Genomic DNA, 26,491 nt, shown 5'->3' with positions numbered 1-26,491 from the left:
ATTTAGACCATTGAATAATGAAAAGAAATTACCGATAATAAGATAAGAAATATCGCGGAAAGAGAACTCCGCACCTGAAATCTTTATAAGAAAGTTGTTGAAAGATAGTAAACTTCAAAAAAATTTAATATTAAAAAAATGTGAATAAAAAATAAAATTACGAAAGAGCACAGAAGGGAGACAGATTGACCCGACCCGAGGGGCTGGGCCCGACCTGTCTTGTTATTCGACCCGACCCGACACTCCGGCTCGGATCGAAGCCTTTCAATTTCCCTCCTATAAATAGCCTTCCCAAATCCCGCCAACGTCCAACTCTCTCTCTCTCTCTCTCTCTCTCTATGCATGCACTGATAATCCGTTAGCTTCCGTCTCCGGAATTTTCTCTGTCAGAGCGAACTTCATCTATCGAACGAAGTGGATCGAGCGATGAAGATGAAGATCAACCGAGCCTGCGACCTCAGCTCCATCTCCGTCCTCCCTCCTCACGCCAGGTTCCTCTCTCTCTCTCTCTTCCTTCCTGTCATGTGATCGTCCACTTGCTTCGTCTTGCGAAATCCTTGATTCCGTAGCTTTAAGGAGCTACCGTTCTGCGTTCATCTGAGTGATGAGCGGATGACGGCGTGAATCTCTTCCGGTTTTTCGGAATCTGCCGCTTCCGAACTGTCTATTCTGGCGAAAACTGCGCGAGATGATTGCGATTAGATTATGAATGACTCCATAGACTGAAGTTGGAGCTTGTAAAAAATTGCGCGTTGCTAGTTCTATTGAAGGATTGAATCTAAGATCGATTTTAACTTGGACGTGAAGTAGTGACAGAGATGAGGAGGCTTTGAATTTTAGGAAAATCTGCAATTAGATGTGGAATGATTGCGGTTAGATTATGAATGACTTCATCAGCTGAATTTGGAGCTTGTGAAAAATTGCACGTTGCCAGTTCTGTTGAAGGATTGAATCTAGGATCGATTTTAACTCTTCCGTGAAGTATTGGCAGAGATGTGGAGGCTTTGAATTTTGGAAAATCTGCAATTATATGCGGCATCTTCATGTGGCTTGGAAGAGATTGTGCCTCTGAGATCATGTGCAAATAGGAATTCGACTGCCTTTATTTGCGTCCTCATTTATCTATCAGTTCTAAAGAAATCTCACAACTCGCACCAATAGAGGTTGTACTGTTACACCAAGTGATGAGCAATATACATCTGATTTCCTATGACATTTTTCTGTCCTCCATGTTGCAACGTTTCATGCTATCGTCTGCATAGTCATCTGCTCTTCTTGTAGAAGGAACAAAGACCAAAATTGTTTCGCCTTCTTATGAAAGCGGAGCTTAGCTGCTAGCATATGCTGTAAAATGAAGATCAAAGCTAAATGCTGTTTGGTATTGACATACAGGAGACCACCTGCTCTGCAAGCTGGAGGACAAGCGTCACATTCTCAGACTCAGCAACAGTCACAGCAGTCATTTTCTCAGGGACTTTCATCACAGCATGGGCTATTTTCTCAGTTCTCTCAGAATTCTCTGGACGACGTTTTAGCAAACGATCTGGTCTAGCCTTTTTTACTTTGACTATTAGCATACGAACAAAAGATTTTGCAGTCAGCACTCTGGATTGTCTATTCACACAGAATGCTTTCACTAGGAAATGAGGTTTAAATTGGATTCCACATGTCACCTGTGGTGTGCAAGTCAGTAACTATGGTTCATAGGTTAGAAATTTCACCTATTTTCTGGTCAGACAAGAAAGTATCATATGGAGTAATTAAATGCACTCACGTGTTGAAACAAGTCAATTGATTTCTAAAAATGGAGTTGTATTTTGACTAGAAAAAACCAACGTTTTTGTCATAAATCTGAAGCATCTCAACTGTAATTGGTTTGTGACACTGACATGGTATAATTGCTTAATGAGATGCCAACATAATACCTTAGCTATTCTTCTTCTTTAATGTCTCAGGAGATTCTTCAGTTATAAGTACAACGAAACCTGTCAGAAGTGCAGTTGAGATGGACCATCGTGGTCGTGCTAGACAAGTTTGAGATGAAATATACATCAAACTTGTGGAACATTTTGATGCATCTTTGGATAAATTCGCTGCACCATGATTGTGTACCAATAGAGAGAACAATCATAATTGACAATTGCTTGCCACTTCTGAATTTTCTTTTTGCCAATTTCCTATTAAACTCAACTTTTTTTTCTATAGATAGGAACATATTTCTTGATGGATGAAATTATCTGCAGTGATGAGAATGGGATCCTGCAAACTCTAGTTGCATTTTATCATGCCGTTCAAGTATCATATTTTCATTTGACTTTTGGATAATTTATGGTGAAGAAATTCATATTTATGCAATCTTTCTTCTTTAACATTTAGTTGATTGTGATTTTATCCTTCTATATGACGAGCATTTTTATACATTGATTTTAACATCAGTTTTACACAATTTACTTGCAGAGATATAGTGCTGGAGAACGAGAGAACTCTAAAAAGAACATAGCTTCCTTAGCTCGGGTCAATCATACGCGAGAAGAGAGTCAAATGCCAATCTCAAGAAATTCCACCAAACTTATCCGGAAGTGGAGCGCCGGTTCCTCATTAGATAGTGGAAGTAAGCTACAGAAACCATCAACGGCCAGATGAAAATTACTTGAGTACTAGCTATTCATAATGGTCCTTGACACAGAAGTTCCTGAATTTTATGTTAATTTTTTTCACTAATCCTTGTTTATGATGTTAAATATGATGGGGTTTCCTGGTTTTCATCTGCACCTATCTTAAGGGTAGATTTATGACTATTCAATCCGTATTTGCACTATAATAATTTCCCAAAGCTTTGAGGACCATTATTGTTACCTTTGCAGGTCAGGTAACAGAAGAACTTGAGCGCAAAATTAGATTGATGGAAGCTTCATTGAGCAGGTTTGGGATAGTAGTGGATTCTGTCCAGAGTGATGTCATGCAACTAAACAAAAGAACAAAAGAATTATCCCTAGAAGGTAAATTGTCTATCCTATGTATGCCTGACGAATGCACAATATGAGATTTTTTTTCAACAGTGTTACTGCAATACATATTACAACCACCAAGTACCTTCGGGCATATGGCAATTAAAGAACTAATTCTATCAATGTATTTTTCTTAATGTGTTTGGCAATAACCGCCAATTGAATGCCAGTAAAATGTCAATAGCCTCAAATCATGACAAATTCATCATATATACCACGTGAAATTACATGCATTTTCACTCTGTGAAATTGATTGCAGTCATCTTTCATGACGTCATGTATAATTCATCTTTAAGAGAGTGCTCCAAATTGACTAGCCACCGTTTGTGTTCTTCTGATTGTTGATGCAGTGGAAAGCATACAGCAGAAGTTGATGAACCAGGATAACTCATTGCAGCGGATGGTAACACATCATATCTAATCTTTAATTTTGTGGTCCTGCTCAAGAATTCCCTCGCATGATTGTCATGCGCGACCATTTATCACTCTCATGACATGGCGAACTAGAGCAAAGGACAAGAAGATATAAAACTAGCCTGGATGGCTGTTTCAAATCAATATCCAAACAACTCAATAAGCACAAAAACGAGGACAGATTGCAGGAAGTCTTCTCAGCACTTTCAGCCTTACCAGTTAAGGTAGAAGGACTAATGCTGAAACTACAAAATCAGCTTCAAAATACCTTCACCAAAGAAATGCAGGTATATGGTTATACAATTTAAAGGCTTATTTCATGTTTCCTTAGTTTCCGGTAAGGTGAAAGCAAATGGTACTCAGGGCATGCTTGTAGCCCTAGCCAAGAGAATTTTCTTGTGTTCAGATAGATCATTTATTTTGAGTTTTTCTTTTCCCATTGTTTTCGTACTTTAATGAGATAAATATCCCTCCATGCCTTGACTAATTCCAGGCAGCACGAGATATCCTGCGGGACCAAAAATCAGCAGCACCTGCTGTTCTTCCAGTAAAGGTAATTTAATACTCTCTTAAAAATCAGATGGACTTATCAATTGCTCTATAGGATTTTAAGCAATTGAGCTTGCGAGCTTGCAGAGTACCATCATTTGTGCTCTCCCACAAAGGAATGCACAACAATTACAAAGGTATGTGATCTTGTCTTTGTTGATTGCGTTTCTGAATAAGAGAAATAGATCATCGCAGCCCTGTTAGCAAGGTTAAGTAGTTTGTAGCTCAGAGGTGTCAAGCCTGGACTCATCGTTTTGGCTGCTTGGAATATCGGAAGTGAATGTTTCATGAGAAATCAATACAACTGAAATCGTATGCATCAAAATCTGCACTCGTGAGTTTTAAAAGCCTATTTGGGTAGCCAGCGTACTGACACTTTTAACAACTATATGCAGGCTTTTTTCTTCTCTGCAGTCAAAGCTGAGACACACTGATGTTATCTTTCGTTAAAATTCAAGACATTTCATGTGGAGAATCTAATTTCCCCTTCAAATGATGTTCGTAAAATTATCGAAATATGTAGGATGGAATTTATTCACTGGTCAAATTACTCTAATTGTCTGTGTGTGCGCGCGCACGCGCATGCGCCTTTTTTTAATAAACACACATAACAAAATAACACAATCTAACTCAACATGAATTGTAATTAGCTGGGCCTAGGATGGATCTTTCACTTGCTGCCTGTGTCTGATCTGGGATGGCATGCATGTTTTGATTAGTAAATGTGCTTCCTGCTTGCTTGCCTCCTTATGTTTTGCTTGTCCTGATTTTCTTCTGTCCTGTGTTCCCAAGCATTTTGAAATATCAAATTATTGGTTTCAGTTCAGCTGCAAATTCGAAAGTGCATTTGCAAACCAATTCGGTACCAAAGAGTGAACTAGGAGGGTGGACGTCAGTGAAGTCAGAAAAAGCAACTTTTGCTTCTAATATGCCAATTATGAAGCACAAGCAAAAAGATGTGTTATCAAACAGAAAGGTGTTTCTGCCTTTTCAAGTTCCATTTTGCTCGCCTTGTGGCAATCAATAATAAGACATGCTTGTCAATTCTTCAAATGAAGGATTGGTACAAGTTGTCTTGAGTTGCTTGAAATCATCTCAGTGATTTTGTTGCACATATGGTCTTATCACCTGGTTAAAGGGCAAGTTCATCTTACTCGTGGCATTCTCAGCAGGTCAGGGTGGATGAAAGAGACTGTCGACTTGCCATTGAGTCGGATGAGGAGATTGACAGTGGATTACCTTGCTTGCTTGATGACAGGGAGACGGGTAAAACTAATTTCTATTCCTTACGGAATGATAAGTACCCGTCAGCTGCTACTAGTTGGGAAGTAAATGGAAGTATCGCCAGATTTACAAAGGCATTAGGGAGCAAGATTAAGTCCATCAGCTCCACTTAAGATTGACATGTAGAGTGTTATTATTTTCCACAAACCTGATACCATTCACGAAAGCTAGTAAACAGATTAATTTTAAAGATATCTCCAGTTTTGTGTAGCTATATAGATGTTTATAGAAAAAGCACTATCCCTCATCAAAATTCCTTGGGCAGATAGGGGTAGCTCCATAACAGATGAAGTCAAGGTAGAGACGGCGCGTATTCTAAGGAAAGCGAGGAAACGAAAGTGGAGGTCTTCCAAAACTATAGTCATTAATTGAAGGTCAGTAACTCCTTTTCTATATGAGTTGCCACACATTTAGTAGTTCCTGCCCGTAGACTAGTAGATGTCTGCAAATAATATTCTCTCTAGCCTTGTGCTTCAAGTCAGGAAGAATTAGAAGTCATGGCAGATACAATTACATCTTGTAGTACCCCTATCGTTGTATTTAATCAAAGCATTATCGAAGATTCGTTTGTTGTTTATTGGCCAATGATACTGCAGTAGACAAAGTGGTATTTGTTTGTAATGCCTAATTCATTCCCACTGGGGGGTTACTGAATAGGCCAATGCTTCTTCCATAGTTCTCCATAGCTTGGTGTTGGAAATAAGGCTCCTGGCGGAGAGGAGACAAGCTTCTTGGAAAAGCAGATCCAGTTCTGCCGAATAACCACCATAAGGTATCTTCTCACCCGACCGAGCATCGTAAACTGCTGTAATCGTTAATCATACATGTAAATCTGGTGTAACCATGTCACGGACATTTACCTAGTTGTTTGCTTCTTCTTCTTCTTTTTTCTCCATTTACCTCATAAAAATAAAAATAAAAATCCACTAAGATGTACACGCTGAATATATCTGTAGCTTTTCGTGACTGATATTCTGGAGAATGGAGTTGTCTATTAGACTGTCGCTCAAGATATCAAAGCAGTGGAGTGATCAGCTGAATTATGAGATGAATTTCTGGCAATTGATAGTGGAATATGATCTCTCGAACGACGCATGCCAGTAGCACCATGTCTAGCCCAAAAAAAGATCCATGATCCCACCTCTGCTTGAGATTTTCTCCCTTTTGGGCCAACCCCTTCGCTCCAACCTTTAAAACGGTTGTATCTTTTGCCACTATTTTTGTAGTTTTCCCTAACTGACCTCTTTACATATTACATGAATCCCTATTAAATTAATTTTATGACCGCTTATTTTATTAGATGACCAAGTAATTCCTTGAATAATTAATTAAAATCATGTAAGAATTATTTCTGTTAATTTGTACTTTTTCCCTAATAACCTCTTTATATATTACATGAATCCATTTTAAAATGGTTTTGCGTCTGTTTTACTTCTATTAATGGGCTGACTAATCATTTTTTTCCGATTTTTTTCTGCATTATTTACTGAATAATCAAACACATAATTATCTTTGGCCACTAGTTGGTATTTTTCCCTCATGACCTCTTCATACATCACGCGATTCCATCTCAAATTTTTGTTAGGAACATCAGTGTTGGATATAAGTGGAATAGAGGTTGATTTTTTTCATCTAATAATCAACGAAGAAGATGATGTCTCGGTGGGAATGGACCCTATCCTTTTCGATAGTCCAAAGGGTCACTTGCCATCTGACATAGTCAAATCCATTCATGGAATGTTGCTCATTGGACCGTACTTTTTCTCCAATTAGTCATTCAATCGATTAGTGATTGGCGTCGCTTCAATGACGTCACAGAATTCCACAACTTAGTGATGTCCTAATTGCATATTATTTGCAGTCTTCATATATGCATCTATCCATACTACCACCACTCTCATTCAAGTGCAAACATATAAGTAGTAAGTCATCTCGTGCGAGCAACATCGGTGAAACTTGGTTTCCTCATGAATGACCCCACTTAAAGATTAATACAAAGTCTCGTCATAAAGTATACTGTAAGTGTAAATTCTCATCTACCGAAGTCTTCAATATTACGTTAGACTCTCCCTGAGAAATTAACTAAAAGCTCAACTGCGGCTTCTTGCTATTGCTCAGACAAGAAAAAGAAAGGGAACATCAGGCTTTAACGGGTGGTCCTAAGGTACGTCTTCCATGGACCGAGTCACGATGCCATTCCCCCCATAAGACATCATGATTCCCCACTGCATGGGCACGATAAAAAAGCGAGATTTCACCCACCCCTCGCCGTATCTGATTCTTAGTGGAGGGGAACAAAAGAAGAAAACGCCACACATCTTCCTTGGAGGTGAAATGAAAGTGAAATCATCCACGCCCACACCATCATTACCGCTATCAAGGGCCGGATTCGACACCTAACAAAAAAATACAGTCCAACCGTGAAAAAAAAAAATCGAAACGGGAAAAGTCCACACTGTCCGAGGAGCATCGCTGGATGATAAAGCTGAAACTGGGGGTTGGCTTTGAGTCCCTCACAAGCTTCGTTTGTAGTCAGCATTTCATTCCACCTAACTCGCCGACACAAGACGGCAAGTGCGGCGTTGATGATCGAGACTTCGGTCGTGATTGCCACGTTGCGTGGGGGGGGAGAGGGAAGGAGGGAGGAACGTTTGGTACGATCTTTACGTGACAACGGTCCAGCAAACACGGACCCCTTTCGTCGCAAAAGCCAGCGCTTGCACTTGCAATTGCGATTGGTCCTGCTCGCGAGCTGATTCCACGATTGACTCCCAATTAATCGTAGGAAAACGGGGCAAATTTCGGCTTCAAGTTAGGCAGGATATGTTCTGGTATACGGTTGGGTGAGCTGAATCGCTTATTTTTTTAACACGTCTAAGGGGAAAAAATGGGTCAATCGCTGCGATGAAAATCCACCTACCCATCTATATGAAGAGATATTCATGTTATGTGAGAAGCACAGCCTCAGCTGCGAAACTTTCTAGAGATCCCGTAACAGCGTTTATATCAATCATATCTCGATATAGGATATTCATATGGTGACAACTCATTGGGAATAATTTCGATTCCGTATATTTGGTTATCAAACATTGTATTATATTATTTCGATATTTAGGGAGGGGGAAATGATAATTTACTAAGGTCTTGCTTCCATAAAAATCAACGACCATATATACAACAAAAATTAAAAGGAACGCCGCGGTACTTTCGCAATCATTGATCGTTGGGTTATATTATCTTCAAGGTCAAGCAAATCAGGCAATGGCTAACAAACTCGGGCATGCAAAAGTTCCTTCCAACCCCCACCCCCTCCCTCTTTCTTTTCACCAATATCTAAAACGGCGAAACAGCTCAAAGACAAAAGAGCACATTATATGTCTCCGTCCCCGTCTCTTTCCATCACCGCCCCGTTTCGACCGGCACCGTTGCCACGTCTTACGTTAGCCTAGAACAAGCCAAACCGGTCGGGCGGTCCTCCCACCAGCTCCATCTCCAGCTCCGTTCGGATCTTTTTTTTTTCTTTTTTCTTTTTTCCTTTTTTTTGGCCTTCACGAAGAAAGCAGAGTTAGCTATGTTGTCTCACATGGGCCTCGTCATTAGGCAATTAATCGCCATTTGGAGTCCGGTGATCATTGCGGTGGGCCCGCACGTGGGGGGTCCTCTGATGGGCCCAAGAGGGGGCTCTCCGTTCAGGCCCAACTCAGCCCCACGTCACATCAATGGCGGACAACCGCAAGCGAAAGAAATAATAATAAAGCACACGTGGTTGTCGCATATGCATAGGGCCTAGTTTCCCTTTTTAAAAATTAAAAAAACACATGATTTTAGGTCAAATTTCAATTCTATCCTAAACTCTTTTTAGTTTCTTATCGTAAAGAGAAGTCCCTAACTTTCACTCTCCCAAATCTATTTATTTGTCCAAAAATCGTCATTAGTTTCTTCAAAATTATTAATATCGAGGCAGATTAGAGATTCACTATAAGAACTTGGGCTTCCAAAAACTCCATTGCCTCCATATGAAACAACAGCAATTTTATGATAATGATACTTTAGAAGAAATCAGTAGCGATTTTTAGGATGTATGAATAAATTTGGGACTAAGAGTGAAAGTTAATAATTTCTTTTTTAAAATGGAAAAATTCAGGAACCAGAATTGAACTTATAGTTCGGGTTTCCTATATATAGGAAGGGAATTAGCTCTATTTGCATAGTTTGCACCAGGTCATGTCTGATCGTGGGTAGTTGTGAGTTTTTTTTTATTTTTTTTATTTTATGGTCTGAGTGGGTAGTTGTGAGTTACGCCGTGCCTTCTTTCTTCTTCCCAAGACGATCCCGTGCCCTGCAAACCGGCTAACCTCGGATGCTCTCTGGCTCTGCATCCGTGTTATGGAATTTTGTGCAGATGCGAACGGTTTTAAGGGGGAAATAGATGAAAGGCACTTGTTGCCTAAAACGGATAAATTCAAGGTCTGTTTGGTACGGAACTTCAAAAAAGATTTACCCGATTTACTTTCGAAGTACCTTTTTTTTTTTTAAAGTAATCACATGGGGGAACTGGACGAATGCCAATGCACTGAGTTTCCCTATGATATATGTGGTCAGCACCGTAGGAAAGTCAAACATCTATACTAGGTAAAGAGGATTTATACATTTGATATCGGCCCTCAAAACACCGTAAGGTCCATGTTTGTTTATTGAGAACGAGAGGAGTGGAAGGAGCATGTGAACTCATCTCTATGGCGAATTTTTAATTGAAATGAATTTTACATCAATGAGTTAACTACTATGGCGGATATTTGAGAATGTTCCAAATCATAAAAACTTGACATTTCAATTTGAATGCATTACCGCATGTGGTAATTAAAAATTTGTTTTACCAAATATTCATTCTCATCCCTCTTAATGATTTCGATTGTTTCATTCCAATTAACTAAATAGGGCCTTAAGGCTCTCATGGCTTCTACAGTAATGGAATGCAAAATGATAACATAATACATTTGATCAATTTTTTTTTTTTTGTTGTTCAATTTGCGGATAGTTAATTCCACAAAAATAACTCTTCCATGACCATATGCTCTTGTACCTTCCTACTTTATTTCCATACGTAACCACTGAATCACACTTATGCTCGAAGCAAGAGGATTAGCTCTAACTTTGTACTACAATTATACAGAGCCCAAAACCAATGATCAACAAGTTAGGTCTAATAAGGAATATCTTTCGATATAAGTACTTTGGTGGGTCGTACATACATTTCTTGAGACAGAGGTCATACGAACCTCTTATGAATTCTAATCAACTCCACCTCTATTATAACAATTCTGTCTTCCCACATCAACCAAGTAATCATTGAAAAATGAAGCTCATGAGATTGGCTTGAAGGAGTCATTTTTCTTTAGAGGCTCGAACTCAAGATTCAACCTTTTAAAGTGGGATTCGATATCAAATCTTAACCAACCCAACAACCCAAAAAATTAGGTTTGATATATAACACGGCTTTATGTTTATTCTTAATTAGTTCTACAATATGTCGTAATATAAAGGATCCTTTGTGAATATTTTTCTCAACTGATGGCAATTCTAGCATGTGAATCATTCGCTCAAACTTAATTCAGGCTTAGACGTTAGGGGTCATCCCATCGCTCTATCGATGGAGCATTACATTGTGCACTTGACCAGTATGGTTCGTGTGCATGGGGTGAGGACCGATCAAGCGGAATATCCACATACCCACATTAAAAATAAAATGTCTTTCTTGGCTTGTTCGACACGGCCTTTAATCATTTTCATCATAAAGGACAATGATGAGCAGTACCCTTTGAGCTTTGCCAGTGCATTGATGATAATCCAATATCCCAAAACACCAATTTGATAGCGGGAAGCCAGTTTTCAATTTGTGGCCAACCTTTAAATCTCGTCAATGATTCTTGCTTCAGAGCCTCTTTCAAGGAAGAGGCCACATTTAAATTCAAAGCTCGACAATCATCATTACCATCATTTTGGCTTTTCCTAAAGGTTGTTCCATCGAGTGAAAGGAGGAGTGGAAAAATGGCCTCTCCTAGATCTAATTATGTTTACTAATTCCTAATCGAAATGTCATACCAGGTAATGTAGAAAATTGTACTTGATGTGTCCAAAGGTGAAATGTTGCCAGGTCAATCCATTTGAATTCAACATAAGAAAAGATATCATTTGAAATGTTAATAACACTTTTTTTCTTTAAAAAAATCATCATCCATCTGTAAACCCACTGGCCTTTCCTTCAGATATCCTACATTAACCCATATACAATATACATTATGACTAATTCTGAAGGCCTTCTTTTTAGTACATTAATCAGGTGGTCAAAATTTCATCTTCACAAGCATGCTAGGTTCTTTCGTCGACAACCTTGAAATGCATTGATGTTTTCTTACTGAGCCCGCCCGCCGCCGTAAATTTCACACCGACAGCCATTTTTTATGTTTTATTTTATTTTATTTTAGTCACAGCCATTTTTTATGTTGATTGAGAAATCTTCGCCAAGCAAGAAATTGGAAGAATAGTACCGAAAATAAATGGCATTCATGTCTACGTGAATTGGCACAGTTCCCCGTAAATTTAATCACCTGCGGGAGTACACGAGAAAAGAAAAGGAGGAAAAACAAAAGTTCAGGGGGGCAATATCTATGGGCCAAGTTCTTTAGATTATTATTTTCTTCAAGCTAATGGAACAAAATACCAAATTTTATCTATGTGCCGAGTCCACATTTCCCTTATAAAATAAATACTATTCTGTACTACTATCGCGATATTTTTCTCACGAGAGCAACCTATTGAATCAAAGTATGATTTAATAATGGCCGACCCTTATTAAAATCCAGGGCGTGTTGGGTTTTGTTACAAAATCAAGAGGGGGTACGACTTCTCATAATTTCCTACTTTTCTAAAATTTCAATTTTTTATTAAGTTCAATTCTTTCTCCACAAAAATAAAAATGAAAACTTAAATTCTTATTCTATTTAATAAAACCACAATGAAAACCGATCTTCTTTAAATATTTCCAACTTGGAATTCTCTCTATTTTCATACCCATCCATCTAACAAGTTTTACAAACTCAGCCAAATATTTGTTAGAAAAACGATGATTTTTTTAAAAAAATCAGTTTTAATTAATGCAGCATATAATGGGTTTAATTTAATCTGGGACTTGAGATGGAATGGATCTGTACTTACCTTTCCAAAAAAATTGCTGCTTTGCGATAATTAAGCTATGCATTGCAGAGGAGAGAAAAACGAAGGAGGACATTTCGTTGTCGTCCATGTCAAGCGTTGGTTTTTTCTATAATTCCCGTGTCCGAAGCTGGGAAAGGTACGACACAAGGAACCACCGCCCCCCGTGCATCTTTCTTCGTCGTTCTCAATACCTCTGACGCAGACGAGGGAGAGAGAGACAGAGAGAGATGATGGCGGAACGCGGAAGATGAGAAGAAAAATGGAGGCACCCCATTCGCATACGTATCTCCCTCTCTCTCTCTCTCTTCGAAATGGGTCCCAGCTCCACTCCCACAACTGTCACTTGTTTTTTCTCCCCCCAACATCGACTGCATTGTGAAAAAGCTCTCGCCTTTCGCTTTCTCTCTCCTCCCCTCTCTCTCTAACCCACCCGTCTTCCACTTTCCTCAGTCTTTAATGGCTGCCCGTATGTAATCCTTCCGCGGAAAGTAAAGGGTCGGTGCTGGGTGAGCATCGGGGCCCTTCTTTTTTGCTGTCAAAAGATGCCACCGTAAGATGATTATAATGGGGAGAAAAGGAGGCGGAGGCCCTTTGATGCTCTCGTGGTGTTTGTCAGAATACGCCTGAAGAATCTGATTTGTGTTTTTTCTCGGGAAGTCTCTAAGAATTCTTTTTTATCTTCGGTTTCGTGATTGATGAGAAAGGGCAGATTCCCTTTGGTGTGTCGTGGTTTTAGTACCGGAAGTGTGAGGCCGTCGAAAGTTCTCAGTTTTGGAAGAGGGTTCGGAGCATTGGTTTTGTTCTTTGTGAGCTGGAAGTTGGAGGGTGACTTTGGATTGCATTTACTTTGATTCTCATGCGGGACATTGGATTGCTTTATTGGAAGGTTGAGTTCGATAGCCAAAGTGTTTGGATCATCAAATGCAAATTTTGTTGCTTGGTTTGATGAAGTTGAGTTTGAGTTATGGCCCTTTCATATTTAGAGAGTCAGTCTTAGCATGTTTGCCTCACTCTGTGATTTCTGTCTCAAAGGATGGTGTGCCCCCATCATAACTCAAAAGTTTGTGGAAGATTGCATGTGGGCATACATCAAGGCTTTATTTCGTTTGGGATGAAAAAGGAAAGAAGGAGCGTTCGATACCCTCCTGCTGAGGATACCATCTTGGGCTTTACTTCTGTAGAATAGAAACCTGTGGAGCTCAAATAGGAAATCATAGATATTCCGAGGGAGCTATATTTCAGTTTCCTCTGAGCAGAACCGAACTCCACAATTTTCAATTTTGAGGTATTTTCTGATGCATGCCATGTTTTTGTCCATCTTCAAAGTTATTAGATCGGGTATAGTCCTTGATTATCAGATGATGATTTTGATTTCATCTATATGTCTCATATCTTTCGGATCGATTTTTCGGTTCAACTGGGGATGTGTGTGTTTGTGTGAGAGAGAGAGAGAGAGAGAGCAGCTCTCTGCAAAACCACATAATGAGTTGTTCTCATGGTGCATGGAAAAAGATGACGAGTTTCCTGTTAGTTGATTTGGCAGTGGACTGATCTTTGGAACTTTGAAGTATGTGATAGCAGAACTATGGTGTTTTAAGTGTTGAGGTTGCTTTAATTAAGACAAAAAACGTGAGATTATTATGTTGATTTCAGAATCTTCTTGTCTGATTCAGCCAGCATATTTGATTATTCTCTATTAAGCCTCTTTCACATTATTTCCTAAACTTTTTGCAGCAGGTGTAAAAAAATTTCAATCAACTTGCAGAAATTGGACTGGATATACCTTCAACATGACAAAGAGGTCAAAAAGGCGTGTGGTGAGGCATGAAAGGGATCAGTTAGGCTGCATGTGGAGTTTCATTAGTATTTTGGATTTTCGCCATGGCAGATCCCCTCGAAGGCTACTATCCGATAGAAGGCGAGGAAGCAGCCATGCTGGTGGTAAGGCCCCCTAATTGATTAGCGAGATTGATATGTACTCAAGTCTTTTTCAGATTGAATAATTACTGCTTGTAACACATGGTGGTTTTCCTGCTACCTATTATTACAATTTTTGTACATGAAGTGGTGCATTTGTGTTTTACTTTGTCTGTCTTCTTATCATTTTGTGTAGGTGTTATATATTCTAGATCAACATGATTTTTTAGGTCATTAAGATTTGTGGATTGGTAAAGTTGGTGGTCGTTTTATTGAGTTCTCTTCTATCCTGCAGATGCAGAACATTCAGGGAATAAGTTCGAAGTGTTGACCAATCTGGATGAGAAACTTGAAGTCACCTGGTAAGATTCAATAGCATAGACAGTAGGGTTCTCAAGTTTCCCCATCGGATGATTGTAAAGTGTAAACAGTTGGTAGTTAAGTTTCCCCATTCAGTGATTGCAAGTCCATTTTTCTTAGCTGCGACTGACCGAAAAAGATTTTTCAGGATGGTGAAGAGAGCTCAACATTTGCAGCTGAGGGGGGAAAACCTAGTGTGAAGATACTCATGGAAGAAGAAATGGTAGGCGAGCCTGATACAGATATTAAAGTGAAAGATTCCAAGCTAGTGTCCAAACAATCTGATTTGGGAGATGACGATTGTAGAAGGAAAAACCGGAGAAGAAGTAAGAAGTCTTCTTGGGGAAGCTATGACATGGATGCTGATATTTTGAGTGCCACTGAAAGCTTGGCATCCAGACATGTTGATCTCGATGCAAACCAGGACTGCACAAATAGCCATAATGAAATTTCTAAAGCGGAGAACATTTGTGGTGAGATCTGTCAGGAAACTATAGCTACTGGAAAGAACCACAATGATGCCGAAGTACAGATTCAGGTAAACTCGAAACATGCTGATCTCAAAGAAAAATTGTGCGAAGCAATCAAGGAGTTGATAAATCAACAACTCAAAAGTGGGAAGCATCTCACAGAGCATGGAGGGACTCCCTTGTCTAAAGAACTGGTTAATGCGCTTCAGATTCCGAACTTAAATGAGGAATCATTTTCGAAACTCCTGGAAGATCCAGACTCAATCTTGGTTAAATACATGCAAAACTTGCAGGATGCTCATTTAAAGAGAGACAATTTGTCAGAGTCATTTGCAGAATGTAATTTATCAAAAGAGAAGCATGACAAATCCAACGAATCACAACAGGTTGTTAATCATAAGTCTTACAAGTTCTTTAGAAGAAATGTCAAGTCTCACGAAACAAAGACACTCGGGGAGATTGAGAATCCTCAAACTTCTAATAGAATTGTTATTTTGAAGCCTGGGCCAGCAGAATCGAAAAACTCGACATCTCTGGACAGCACTGACATGCTTCTAGGACATTCGCCGAACATTGTCTATACAGGGCAGGCTGAGAAAGCAGGCAGGCACTTCTTATTTCGGAGATTAGGAAAAGATGGAAAAATGTGATGGGAAAGGAGCACAATGGCAGATCTCCTGGTGGTTTTACGAAAAGACTTCCTGATGGTGGTAAAGCAAACATGGGAGAAAATAATGGGATGAATTCTCCAGGCAAAGAGCACTTTTACATAGAGAAAATTGCTAGACCTGTTGCGAAAAAAAGAGAAGAAAAGACTGTTAAGCCAAGGGACTCTGAAGCAAACAAAGAATATGAAAATGTTAATGTGTCCAAGAGAAGAGTGTCTAACATCTACATTGAGGCCAAGAAGCACCTTTCGGAAATGCTGAGCACTGCAGATGACGGGACAGACTTTTCAAGTGGGCAATTCCCAAAATCTCTCGGGAGAATCCTCTCTCTTCCTGAATACAACTCCCCTCTTGCTAGTCCAGGAAAGATACCAGAGAGCAGCTTGGTAACTGCACAGATGAGATATTCTGCCCATCTCAGGTCTCCAAGGGTTGATGAAAATAAGGAGAGACAAATAGAAGCAGCAAATGATGGCCATCAAGGTCCTTCAGCTCCAAGTACAGAAAGTGAGCTGTGCGTTCTGGCAAGTTGTGATGATAAAATCCAAACATCCGACAAAAATCTGACTCTATCAGTTGAGCCTCTTTCCAGTAGTGAGGTGGAAGAGACCTGTGGTCCGGACCTGAGTCCCAAAGGTAATTCCCCCCCCCCCCCCCCCCCACACCCACACACAAAAAAACCCTTCCCCTTCTCTCTACCTTTGATTGTTGTGGGAACCGGAAGTCAATTACTTTTATCCAAATCAAATCATAGTAGCTCACTTGCATTATTTTGCAGGTAACACTGAAATTCTTATAGCAGTTGATGGAACAATCAATGAAGAGCATGTCTCCAAGGATACTTCGACTGGCAGTGCTAGTCCAGCCAGCCTCCAATGTGGCGCAGAGGATCATTTGGCTGAAGATATTGATGAAGATTATACTGATTCTGTTCATAAGAAAGAGGTAAGAGAACTTCAATGATGCATATTCCCTCATTTAGAGACCAAGTCATACCTTCTAGATGCCAAATGATAAATTGATGAAGTGAAAATAAATATCATGATGTAAAATTGAATCTCTCTAGGAAAGTGTATCCAAATCTGTATGTAATTTGTAGTTGAGTCATATTGGTGAATAAGGTCTACTTATTTAATTTTACTTCTAGACTTGATATAGTCTTTCAACAGAAAGAAAAATTCTAGATAATTAATAATCAATTATAAAGGAAAAGAAGAAATAACTCCTCAAAAGATGCACATATCATCTATATACAAAGAAAATTTGTATCTCTAAGTTGAATTTATTTTGTCAGTTAGAAATAAGATAATATAAATCCCATGCATAGCATGGATCATTACTACTGGAGCATATGATAGTTCACGGGTTGATTACCATATTGTTTTGATAACAAACCAAAGTACTGCCGTCTTTTATCAAGTTAAATCTTCCAAACATGGTATTATTAATAAATAAGAGTCAATTTGACTGAAGTGCCATCACACAAAAGGAACTACATTATGTTTTTAATAGTGGATTTGTCTTCTTTGACGATGTCAATCCCCCTCCCTCTATCCAAGATTCCTTGTCACTGAACCCTCTATGGATAATGCTTCTGCCTTCGTGTGCATGGGAATCTTCCCCATCTCTGAGGAAAACCAGTCTCAGGGTGATTTCGTTTCCCATGTTCTTTGCCTCCCTAAGAGTCATGAGCCAAATTGACCATCCTACTGCGTTTGGGGGAGCTCCTCCGAGAAGAAGAAGAGGTTTATCCCTCAAATAAGGATACTCTAGAATCTAAGATCAAAGTTGGAAAAAGATATAAAAAAGAAAGAGAGATAATCTAAGATCATTAGATATTTGACCAATACTCTACGCTCGTGAATATTTATGTCATCAACACTTCGTTATTGGTGTTGTGTGCTCTGCCCTTATAGACCATTTTCAATAACACCAAGAGGTGGCTCACTGTTGAAGGCAGAAACAAAAGTTGCAATGAACATATGCTTTTCCTTTTTTTCTCGGGAAAAGAAAGCTGTGTTTAAAGACGCCCCTTGCCTGCTGAAGCAATTAAGTTTCTATCATTTACAAAGTAATAACTTTAAATCAAAAGTTTATGTCACTCGTAACACTCATTTCAATTGCTATCCCATTTTCAGTGGCTAATACACATAAAACCAATTGGAGTAATTGGTGAGGATATGGGGCTATTGTTGTTAGGCTTTCCTCGGGCAATGAGTTTGTATGGTTGGTATATCGAATTAATTAAGTGTGATCTTAAAAGGGGAGATATCATTCAGACATATGAGTGGTATAGAGAATTCTTTTCAAAGTGAATATCTTTGAACTGGAAAGGAATAGAGAAGAAAAGCAGACGTAATTAGAGAGAAAAGGTTGCAGATTGGCTTGATTAATGAATGAAACAACAGGATACAATAAACTTATGGTCAAACTTACCTATGTTGTGAGGGTAGTGTGGAATTTTCATTTACTTGGCTTTGTCTGCAGCAGTTACTACTGTGGAAATAGCACTGGCCTATATATATGTTAATAGAGCAGTCTGATGTCAAATGTTATAATGAGAGCGGAGTAGAGATCCTGTGAGATCTGATAAGTGCATTAGCAATGGCGGAAAAATTTGCCTTGTATTCATGATCTCTCCTATCTGTTGCTATCTGCTTCATTTTATGGTGTTTGTTCCAGTTTAAAATCACATTTTTCCATGAGCAGGAGCCTCACTCCAATGATGAACTACATGCGTCTCCATTTGCATCCCCATCAAACTCTTCAACAATTCAGAAGATTGCGGAATTGGAAATTGCTGTCGACAAACTGGAGAGGCAAAGTCCTGTATCTGTTCTTGAGCCACTGTTCATGGAGGATGACATAAGTCCTGCAAGAACCACATCTCGATCTGGTAGGTCTGGGGATTTATGAAAAGAAAATATATGTATGTATGTATCTAATAATGGAATGGTCATGATTATGGGCTGACTTTTGTTGTTCGATAATTTTTCTGTAGAACCATCAATACAACCACTGAAGATCAAGTTCGAAGATGAAATGCCTCATACTCTCAAGCATGGTATTCATATTAAAACGTCAATGGAGGGCAAGGAATCATTGTTGGCATATGTAGAAGCTGTTCTGCATGCCTCTGGCCTGGGCAGGCAGGAATTTTATTTGAGATCAGCACCTTCAGACCAGCTTATTGAGCCATCTGTGTTTGATGAAGTGGATTTCTTCTATGACCAACTGCATTTTGACCAAAAACTTGTGTTTGATTGCATAAATGAGGTCCTTCTGGAGGTCTGTCAGCATTACTTCGGTTGTTCTCCTTGGGTTTCATATGTGAAGCCAAGCATTAAGCCAGTCCATGATATAAGAAGTACAATCCACGAGGTGTGGGAAGGAGTTCACTGGCACCTCCTCCCACTCTCTCCACCTAACTTGGAACAGATTGCTAGAAAAGACATGGTGAAACCTGGGAAGTGGATGGACCTACGTTTTGATTCTGAAAGCATTGGGTTTGAGATGGGTGATGCTATTTTTGATGAACTAATTGACGAGGTAATCGACTGCTGCATGGAGGATAGCTGAGGAATTGTATATCGTTTTGGGTTGGATGAGATTTTGAAAATGACTGCAGCACCGGCTTCGTTGACCTAAATCAATGTATAGCATGACAAGTGATTGACCTGGTGAGTTCCAGGAAAACTCTGATCGAGTCATTATTAGCTTTGCCTGAGGTGGGGGGGGGGATTGGATCAGTCTTCTTAAAGCACAAATGACACGACTTTCTAACTTTTTCCTTGTCTCACGTTTTAACTTGAGCTTTTTCAACCAATGCAAGAAGCGTCTGAGGCTGGTCTTCCATGGTGTCTGTGTTGTACAGACGATGACTGGTTTTTGCAAGGAACATTTCTCCACGTTGTTCCCATGCTGATGATGGTTCTCAACTCAATGCTGGTCCATCCATTCCCTGCGGCCATATGCATTTTGTTGCCATACTGTAAAGTTTAGGGTTCTTATAGCCTCTTGTTTTTGCGCGTCATTTTTCATTGTTTTCCCTTTCCAGACTTTTTCCTGCACTGTTTGAGGTTTGATCTTTTTGTTCATTTTTTCCTTTGCTTTCTTGTTCTTCGTGTACCTGGCGTTGCTATTGCAATTGCCGAGTTTGGAGTGGTGATGATGGTTGTGACTTTTCTTTCTTAGATGTGTTTGTATAGAAGGAAAACTAGGATTACACAAAAAGAATGCTGTAAGTACTGTACAAGTTGGGATTAATGTTCCGACCAAAAAAAAAAAAGTTGGGATTAATGTGCTTCAGATTATCGAAGTTATTCTTCTTCATTCTCTTTTTGTTCGTTTAGGCGATGCGACCATTCACCAACATATTATAAGTGTGTGGTTTCAAGAAAGCCCGCTGTGGGAGTGCATGCGCGACTAATCTTGAAATTAAGCGGGTTTTATTGTACAAATTGCATACATTAAAGTACTTTGCTACTTCATTTCTCCTCAAGGCAATGAAAAATTTAACTCATGCTATTAATAGGTAAATTTCTGCTTGTATATACTTCTGCAGCTGGACAAAAATGGGAGAAAATATTAGGTGCGCCGGGTGCTCCACGTCACCGTGCGCCCCGCCCAATCAGGATACGACACGTGTAGCCACGTGGAGCCGGGTCCCGCTTTTTCTTTTAGCCAAATTTTTGCCGCGTCCTTCTCTCTCTCTTCATTAATGACTGCGTCCTTTTCTCCTATTTGCACGCAAGCCGTCCCTTCCCCTTCCCCTCGCGTTCTCTTTCAAAATTTTTGTTCTGCATCTTTCTCCATGAAACCTGCAACCTCATCTCTCTCGACCAAAAGCTCGCCAGTTGCCTCAAGGTTGGCCGCCTCTACCGTCGCCGTCCGGAACCACTCGCTCCGAAGAACTCTTCCGGTCGTGGCTGGGTCCCGAACTCTAACCATCTTCGCCTCGGCCTCTAAGGTGAGCGCGGACTCCCAAAGCCCGCTGGTCGCCTCCGAGCTCGGCCTTCTCCGCCATCGTCGCCAGGAGCCACTCGCTCGAAGAGCCTCGCCGGTCGTGTTTGGGTCCCAAGCTTTGAGCATTTCTGCCTCGGCCTCTTCGACGATCGCGTACGCTCAAAATCCAGCTGGTCGCCTTCGAGCTTGGCCACCTCTGCCGTTGCCGTCAAGAGCCATTCACTCCCAAGAACCCCGCCGATCGTGGTTGGGTCCCGACCATCTCTGCCTTGGCCTCTTCGGCGAGCGTGGACACCCAAAAGCCCGCTGCTTGCCTCAAGCTCGATCGCCTCCGCTGTCACCACCAGGTGCTACTTGGTCCGAAGAGCCCCGCCGGTCGTGGCTGCGTCCCAAGCTCTAACCTTCTCCGCGTGTGCCTCCTCGGTGATCGCCGACACCCAAAAGCTGACCGGGCGCGTCCAGCAAGGATTGAGGATTGGTTTTCAAAGCATTGGGGAGGTGGAACCAACAGTTCTATAAGAAGCAGCAGCAGCAGCAGCCGGCGTTGATGCAGCGAGCCCTTCTCCAGCAGCAGTCGCCCTTCTCAAGCTCCCGGTTTCACTTGTCCTGCCAATGTGGCATAGATTTCCCAGAACTTGTGGTTGAGCTTCTAAATGTGGAGTTACTCTTGCAGATTTATGAAGTGTTTAACCTGATATCAATTCCCTTGTTAAATCAATGCACAAGACTTGATGTAATGAACGATTTCGTTCATAATGTGATTATTAACTCTTGTTGAAACTTGGCACTTTGAATTTTGAATCACATCGATGCCACTCACTTCTTTGTGCAAATTTGACTTTTTCCCCAAATGAAAGATGGGTTAATGTGAGAACAAGTTGAACAACATACGACGGAGATCAACTCTTGAAATTGCACTTTGAATTCATAATTTGTTCTCTTGAACTATTGAATTCTCGTCTCCATGAAAAGTCTTCATGGAGATACCACATTCATAAATTAAATATCAAAATTCTCCTCATATTGCAATTGACAAATGAATCTCTCTTTACACAAAGTAAGTAAAGAAACCAAGATGAAATTTACTTACATTAACAAATGAATATTTCATCCTTCTAATGTTTACAATTCATACTTCAACTACTAAGCTAATAGGACACATGTTTGCGTTCACAAAACAAATTCTGAGAAAGAAATAAATCCAACATGTTTTATCTTGTGTAGAAGTATGACATTGGCTTGGTCTTGTTTGAAGAGAACCCTCTCGACTTTTGGCAACAGTTAGTCCTTTTTTGGGATTACAGGCTTGTTTTTCTCAAGTTTTAGAGCAGTTCCGAGCAGCATTTTGCCTCACCCAGCACCTGCAGTCAGGTATTCTCCTGCTGGTCTAGTTTTAGCTTTCTCAGAACTTGCTTTGACCAGAGCAACTGAACCGGCAGACTTTTCAGCACTTAATGGAGGCCAGCGGGAGCTGCGAGGGCGGCGAGGAGGCGGCGGCGGAGATCGAGTACCGCCGGACGAGGGGGCCTCGGCCGGTGCTGGTCGTCGGCGTCGAAGGAGGCAGAGGTCGACGACGACTTCCGCGGCTCGAAGCCGCTCTGGACCTTGGAGGCCAGCGAGAGCTGCAAGGGCGGCGAGGAGGCGGCGGAGATCGAGTACCGTCGGATGAGGGGGCGTTCGGCCGGTGCTGGTCGTTGGCGTCGAAGGAGGCGGAGGTCGACAACGACTTCCGCGTCTCGAAGCCGCTCTGGATCTTGGAGGCCAGCGGGAGCTGCGAGGGCGGCGAGGAGGCGGCGGTGGCGGCGGTGGAGATCGAGTACCGCTGGACGAGGAGGGCGCTCGGCCGGTGCTGATCGTCGGTGTCGAAGGAGGCGGAGAAAGATTTTTGTGAGAGAGACTTCGTGCGGGAGAAGAGAGAAGAGAAAGGGGACTTCAAATGCGAAGGGCGGGAGAAGGACGCGGCCAAAATTTGACTAAAAATAAAAGTGGGACCCGCTCCACGTGGCGACACGTGTCGCATCCTGATTGGGCGGGGCGCACGGTGACGTGGAGCGCCCGGCGCACCTAATATTTTCTCCAAAAATGGGGATACTTAAGTTGCATCAGGATTTAGACGTGTAATAGAAAAACGGGATGGTGTGACTTTGTTATTTTTCCTTTTTCTTCTTCCCATCCTATTTGGGTGAAGCAATTGTCTATCATCTTTTATTCAGACGGTGGATAATAGAAAAACAGACTAAGGGAGGAGGAGGAAGTAACTCAATGCAAAGTAGCTATATTCGCTACGGCATGGTACGTCGTCATGATGAACTGTCTGATATACAGCCGAAGAAAAGCGAACTGCTTAACTAATTGGGCTATACACTACGAAGAAAGCTTGTTTACAGATTTACGCTCAGCTTTATGCTTGAAACTTAAGAATACGTGAGCTATCATGCAGACCGCGCCAACTGTTTCCTACTGATCTTGGCTCCTCATGGATGTATCTACAAAGAGCACGTCTTCGATCCAGGCAACGACATTGAACGCCAGACCTTCCAGGACCCTTGAGTAGCTCTCTAGCACTGCTTGTCCCACATCCTGCAAGATGCGTTTCTAGTTCAGCACATTCATGAACTGCTATCATAGAAAAGCAAGAACATGGAACCCAAAGATGCGAGGTGATGTGTTTTTGAGCGAGACATCAGCGAATTTAAATGATTAGCTACGAAAAATAGTTGGCAGGAAGTTTCTCTCACCCTGTTGTATTGGATCTTGCATATGTCCAAGCTTGTCTGAGAGAGCTCCGGATACCTCTGCTTCAGGGAAAGCAGCAAGCTTTCTGCTCTCTCTGCTAACATATAGTTTTTGTCGTTTCGGCCGGTCTCCAGCATGAAATCCTTTACCATGGTCCATGATGGTTTCGAATGACTAATACATGCCTTCCTTCTCCATGTATACATCGAAGCTTCGACTCTGTCCGCTAGATCGAGTGCTTCGTGCTCTGTCGATATGTTGAGGCAGTCCAGTAGACGATCTGGAGAGAATTTGTCGGCTGCGTGTATATATCTGTATATTGTGTCTCCAACACTCGCTCTTCCACTCTAAAAGAAAGAGAATAGACAATTTATTTCTGTGAGATTACACAAGCAAGAATAGGATGGGTTTAGCAGAGTCCAAGTGACTGCATACTTGTGTAGTGAAGATATTGCTGTCACTACTATAACTGAAGTAACTATTCATTTTCTTAAACAATTGAACATAGACATTCATTCAATTCAGTTGAGGGAGGATAACTCATTCCAGCAATAGCCAAGATGATTCAATTTTTCCCCTTTTTATCAACCTTGGCATAACTTAAGTGGTGCTAGAGGAGCGTAATACTAGACAAGGAAAAAAATAAATATAAGGATTGAACCCAACCTTTGGAAGAGATGTCATGTAAGAATCTGGGATATCCATCTCGTCTAGGAGACTGCTGTTGATTGCCATTGCCGCTTTGTGGATTTGAGTTGCGCAGTCGCGTTTCTGCTGCAAATGCTTCCTCGTCTTCTCCGATAGGCCTCCGGGACTTACGCATGGAACAGGCAACCACCATTTCTCTTCTTTGCGCTGCGCAATAACTCTCCTGAACGATCCCCTACAAGTCGAGTTCGGTGACACGGTCCCGTGCTCAGCATACCAGAATTCTGTCTCCTGGAAGCTGTCCAATATTTCCTGAACAAACCAAAATCCAACTTCTCATAATGCGAAGAAGAGGGATTAGACATGCCGATTACATCTATGGATGGAACATGCAGGTGCTCACCAGAAGCATCGCGTCGAGCTTTCTCAATGCGGGGAGGTTGAGGAATATGTCCGATCTCGGTCTGCTTGTCATCACCTGGAAGGCCGACAACATCATGTTAAAGGCAGACAAAAAAACAGCATGCGCCATTCAAAAGGTGTTCTAGAGGATGGCACAAGCTCAAGACTCACCTCGACAGTCGTGCCGTCCTGTAAAGTCTGCAAGGTGGGGGCAAATTCCACGATGTAGTTGCAGACCGATAAAAGGCAGTTCATTTCTCTCTTCCACATCGCCTTCTTCTCGGGATTCAGAGGCTCCAACCTTAAATTTTGCCCAAATACAGTAGCTGCATATGGTAACAACGTGGATAGACATAAGTCCAACCATATAACATTCATAATTCACTGATATATTTGATTCTGTTCAATGTCGAAATCACTAAAGATTACCATAAAGATTGGTTATGGCATTAGAGATTGTCACAGCTGTGCAGACTCCTTTCCCACTCCCGGACATGTCCTCTCCTAACAAAAGCTTTGCGAATCTCTCCTTTATAATCTCAAGCTCTACACCAGCTACAAACATCAACACACACTCGGACTAATCAATATTGTTTTTTTTTTTTTTTTTTTTTGGGCCAAGTACCGAAAGATATCCTATGGAAGTTGAAGTGGCAAAAGACATAAAGCCATGAAAATTGCTTACCTGAATCCGATGATTCAAGATTGTATAGCTTCTCTTCTAGACACTGCTTTTGCTGCTTCACATCGAGTCCGTCAAATGTGATATGGTTATGGCGTCCGGACTTGACACTCGGCCAGCACAAGGGGGAAGGCTCGCTAGAGGAACAGTTATCGTCTGTCTGCTCCGAATATGTCGAGGCCTCTGAGTTAGTGCGGCAAAACATGAAAGAGTCTGCACTCATCGGGGTCTCGGTATCAGTGGTGGATTGGTCATGTCGATCGGCCAAAGAAGGTGAAGCTCGGCAAGCGGGCTGAGAATTTTCATCCAAAATTGACAATTTTTCCATTGCTGAAATTGTCGAGCTTGTGGAGTGCTCCTCAGCGCTGCACATCATCATGAAAAGCCTCATTTAGTGGGAGTTCGGCGGGGTCTTGAACTTGAACTCAACTCAGAACTTCAGGATCACAATGGCAGCACATTAATTTGTCTTATATAGGCGGAGAAATTCATGCAATTCCTTAAGGCGAGAAAGATCAAGAAACATTGAAAAAGAAAGGAAAAGAAACATCAATGCTTTTCTTTTGAGCTACAAAAAGCAAAAGGGCTCTTTCACGGGTCGTTTTTGTTGGCAGGAATCTGAATTATTCACTGAAAAATTTACAGCAGCAAAGAGCATTGCAAATAAAGCAATGTTTGAACCAATATTGTAGAGCTGAAAAAACATGAAGTTTGAAAAACTAAAGCAAAGGGCTAACCCAGCCTAAAAAAAGCAACGGTCTCACTTATTCTTTACGTTACCTTTAGCTGCTTCGGCATTCGAATTTGAACCTGCTGGTTGTCTCAACTCGCAACAAGCTTATTCAGAACCGTTTTTGAAACAGTTCCCTCCTAAGCACTCTCTCTCTCTCTCTCTCTCTGTGGAATCTTTTAAAATGCAATCACATGGTTTTGAATTGCATGATCCAACCCGTCTCTTTATATGATCCAAAAACAGATGCCCGTCATCGAATATTGCACTTCTCGGAGAAGATTTCCGGAAAGTGACTGGCGGAACTTGAAAAGTAGCGATTTTTAGTGTGTGTTGAACGAGGATAACAGAAGGTGGGAAATGGGTCTTAGTTTTATAGGAGCACCTCATTACACGGTGGTGTGAAGAACAGTTCGAGAGAGTTATTCCAAGAAAAATTCTAG

The 26,491-nt window shown here is 41.1% G+C and overlaps 3 protein-coding genes across 4 annotated transcripts; 2 read left to right on the top strand and 1 right to left on the bottom strand.

The window, feature by feature from the left end:
* Positions 1-367: 367 nt before the first annotated feature.
* Positions 368-5,627, top strand: LOC104442102 (putative recombination initiation defects 3). Its single transcript, XM_039310925.1, has 11 exons — positions 368-491; positions 1,393-1,546; positions 2,458-2,611; positions 2,865-2,999; positions 3,359-3,411; positions 3,518-3,709; positions 3,916-3,975; positions 4,059-4,108; positions 4,794-4,947; positions 5,144-5,237; positions 5,521-5,627. Exons 1-11 carry the CDS (start codon positions 427-429, stop codon positions 5,625-5,627), a joined length of 1,218 nt encoding a protein of 405 aa, XP_039166859.1. The 5' UTR covers positions 368-426.
* A 7,083-nt stretch (positions 5,628-12,710) lies between these two features.
* On the top strand, positions 12,711-20,203 carry LOC104442100. Its single transcript, XM_039310924.1, has 8 exons — positions 12,711-13,755; positions 14,205-14,411; positions 14,683-14,749; positions 14,943-15,757; positions 15,814-16,521; positions 16,664-16,830; positions 18,595-18,781; positions 18,887-20,203. Exons 2-8 carry the CDS (start codon positions 14,261-14,263, stop codon positions 19,462-19,464), a joined length of 2,673 nt encoding a protein of 890 aa, XP_039166858.1. The 5' UTR covers positions 12,711-13,755; positions 14,205-14,260; the 3' UTR covers positions 19,465-20,203.
* A 2,906-nt stretch (positions 20,204-23,109) lies between these two features.
* Positions 23,110-26,464, bottom strand: LOC104442099 (rop guanine nucleotide exchange factor 3). 2 transcript variants are annotated; one of them, XM_010055404.3, is made up of 8 exons: positions 26,099-26,464; positions 25,322-25,683; positions 25,066-25,191; positions 24,808-24,962; positions 24,638-24,712; positions 24,253-24,546; positions 23,589-23,933; positions 23,110-23,430 (listed from the first exon to the last, which is right to left on the bottom strand). In XM_010055404.3, the coding sequence occupies exons 2-8, from the start codon at positions 25,644-25,646 to the stop codon at positions 23,308-23,310; spliced, it is 1,443 nt and encodes a 480-aa protein (XP_010053706.2). In that variant the 5' UTR covers positions 25,647-25,683; positions 26,099-26,464; the 3' UTR covers positions 23,110-23,307. The 2 variants fall into 2 exon arrangements, with proteins under 2 accessions (XP_010053706.2, XP_010053705.2); XM_010055403.3 differs by lacking the exon at positions 26,099-26,464 and having other exon boundaries at positions 25,322-25,817.
* Positions 26,465-26,491: the final 27 nt, after the last annotated feature.

This window comes from Eucalyptus grandis, chromosome 4, assembly GCF_016545825.1.
Source record: "Eucalyptus grandis isolate ANBG69807.140 chromosome 4, ASM1654582v1, whole genome shotgun sequence".
In the NCBI taxonomy this organism is placed as follows: domain Eukaryota; kingdom Viridiplantae; phylum Streptophyta; class Magnoliopsida; order Myrtales; family Myrtaceae; genus Eucalyptus; species Eucalyptus grandis.
Note: the sequence above shows the minus strand (reverse complement) of the source record. Positions and strands in the feature narration are given on the sequence as shown.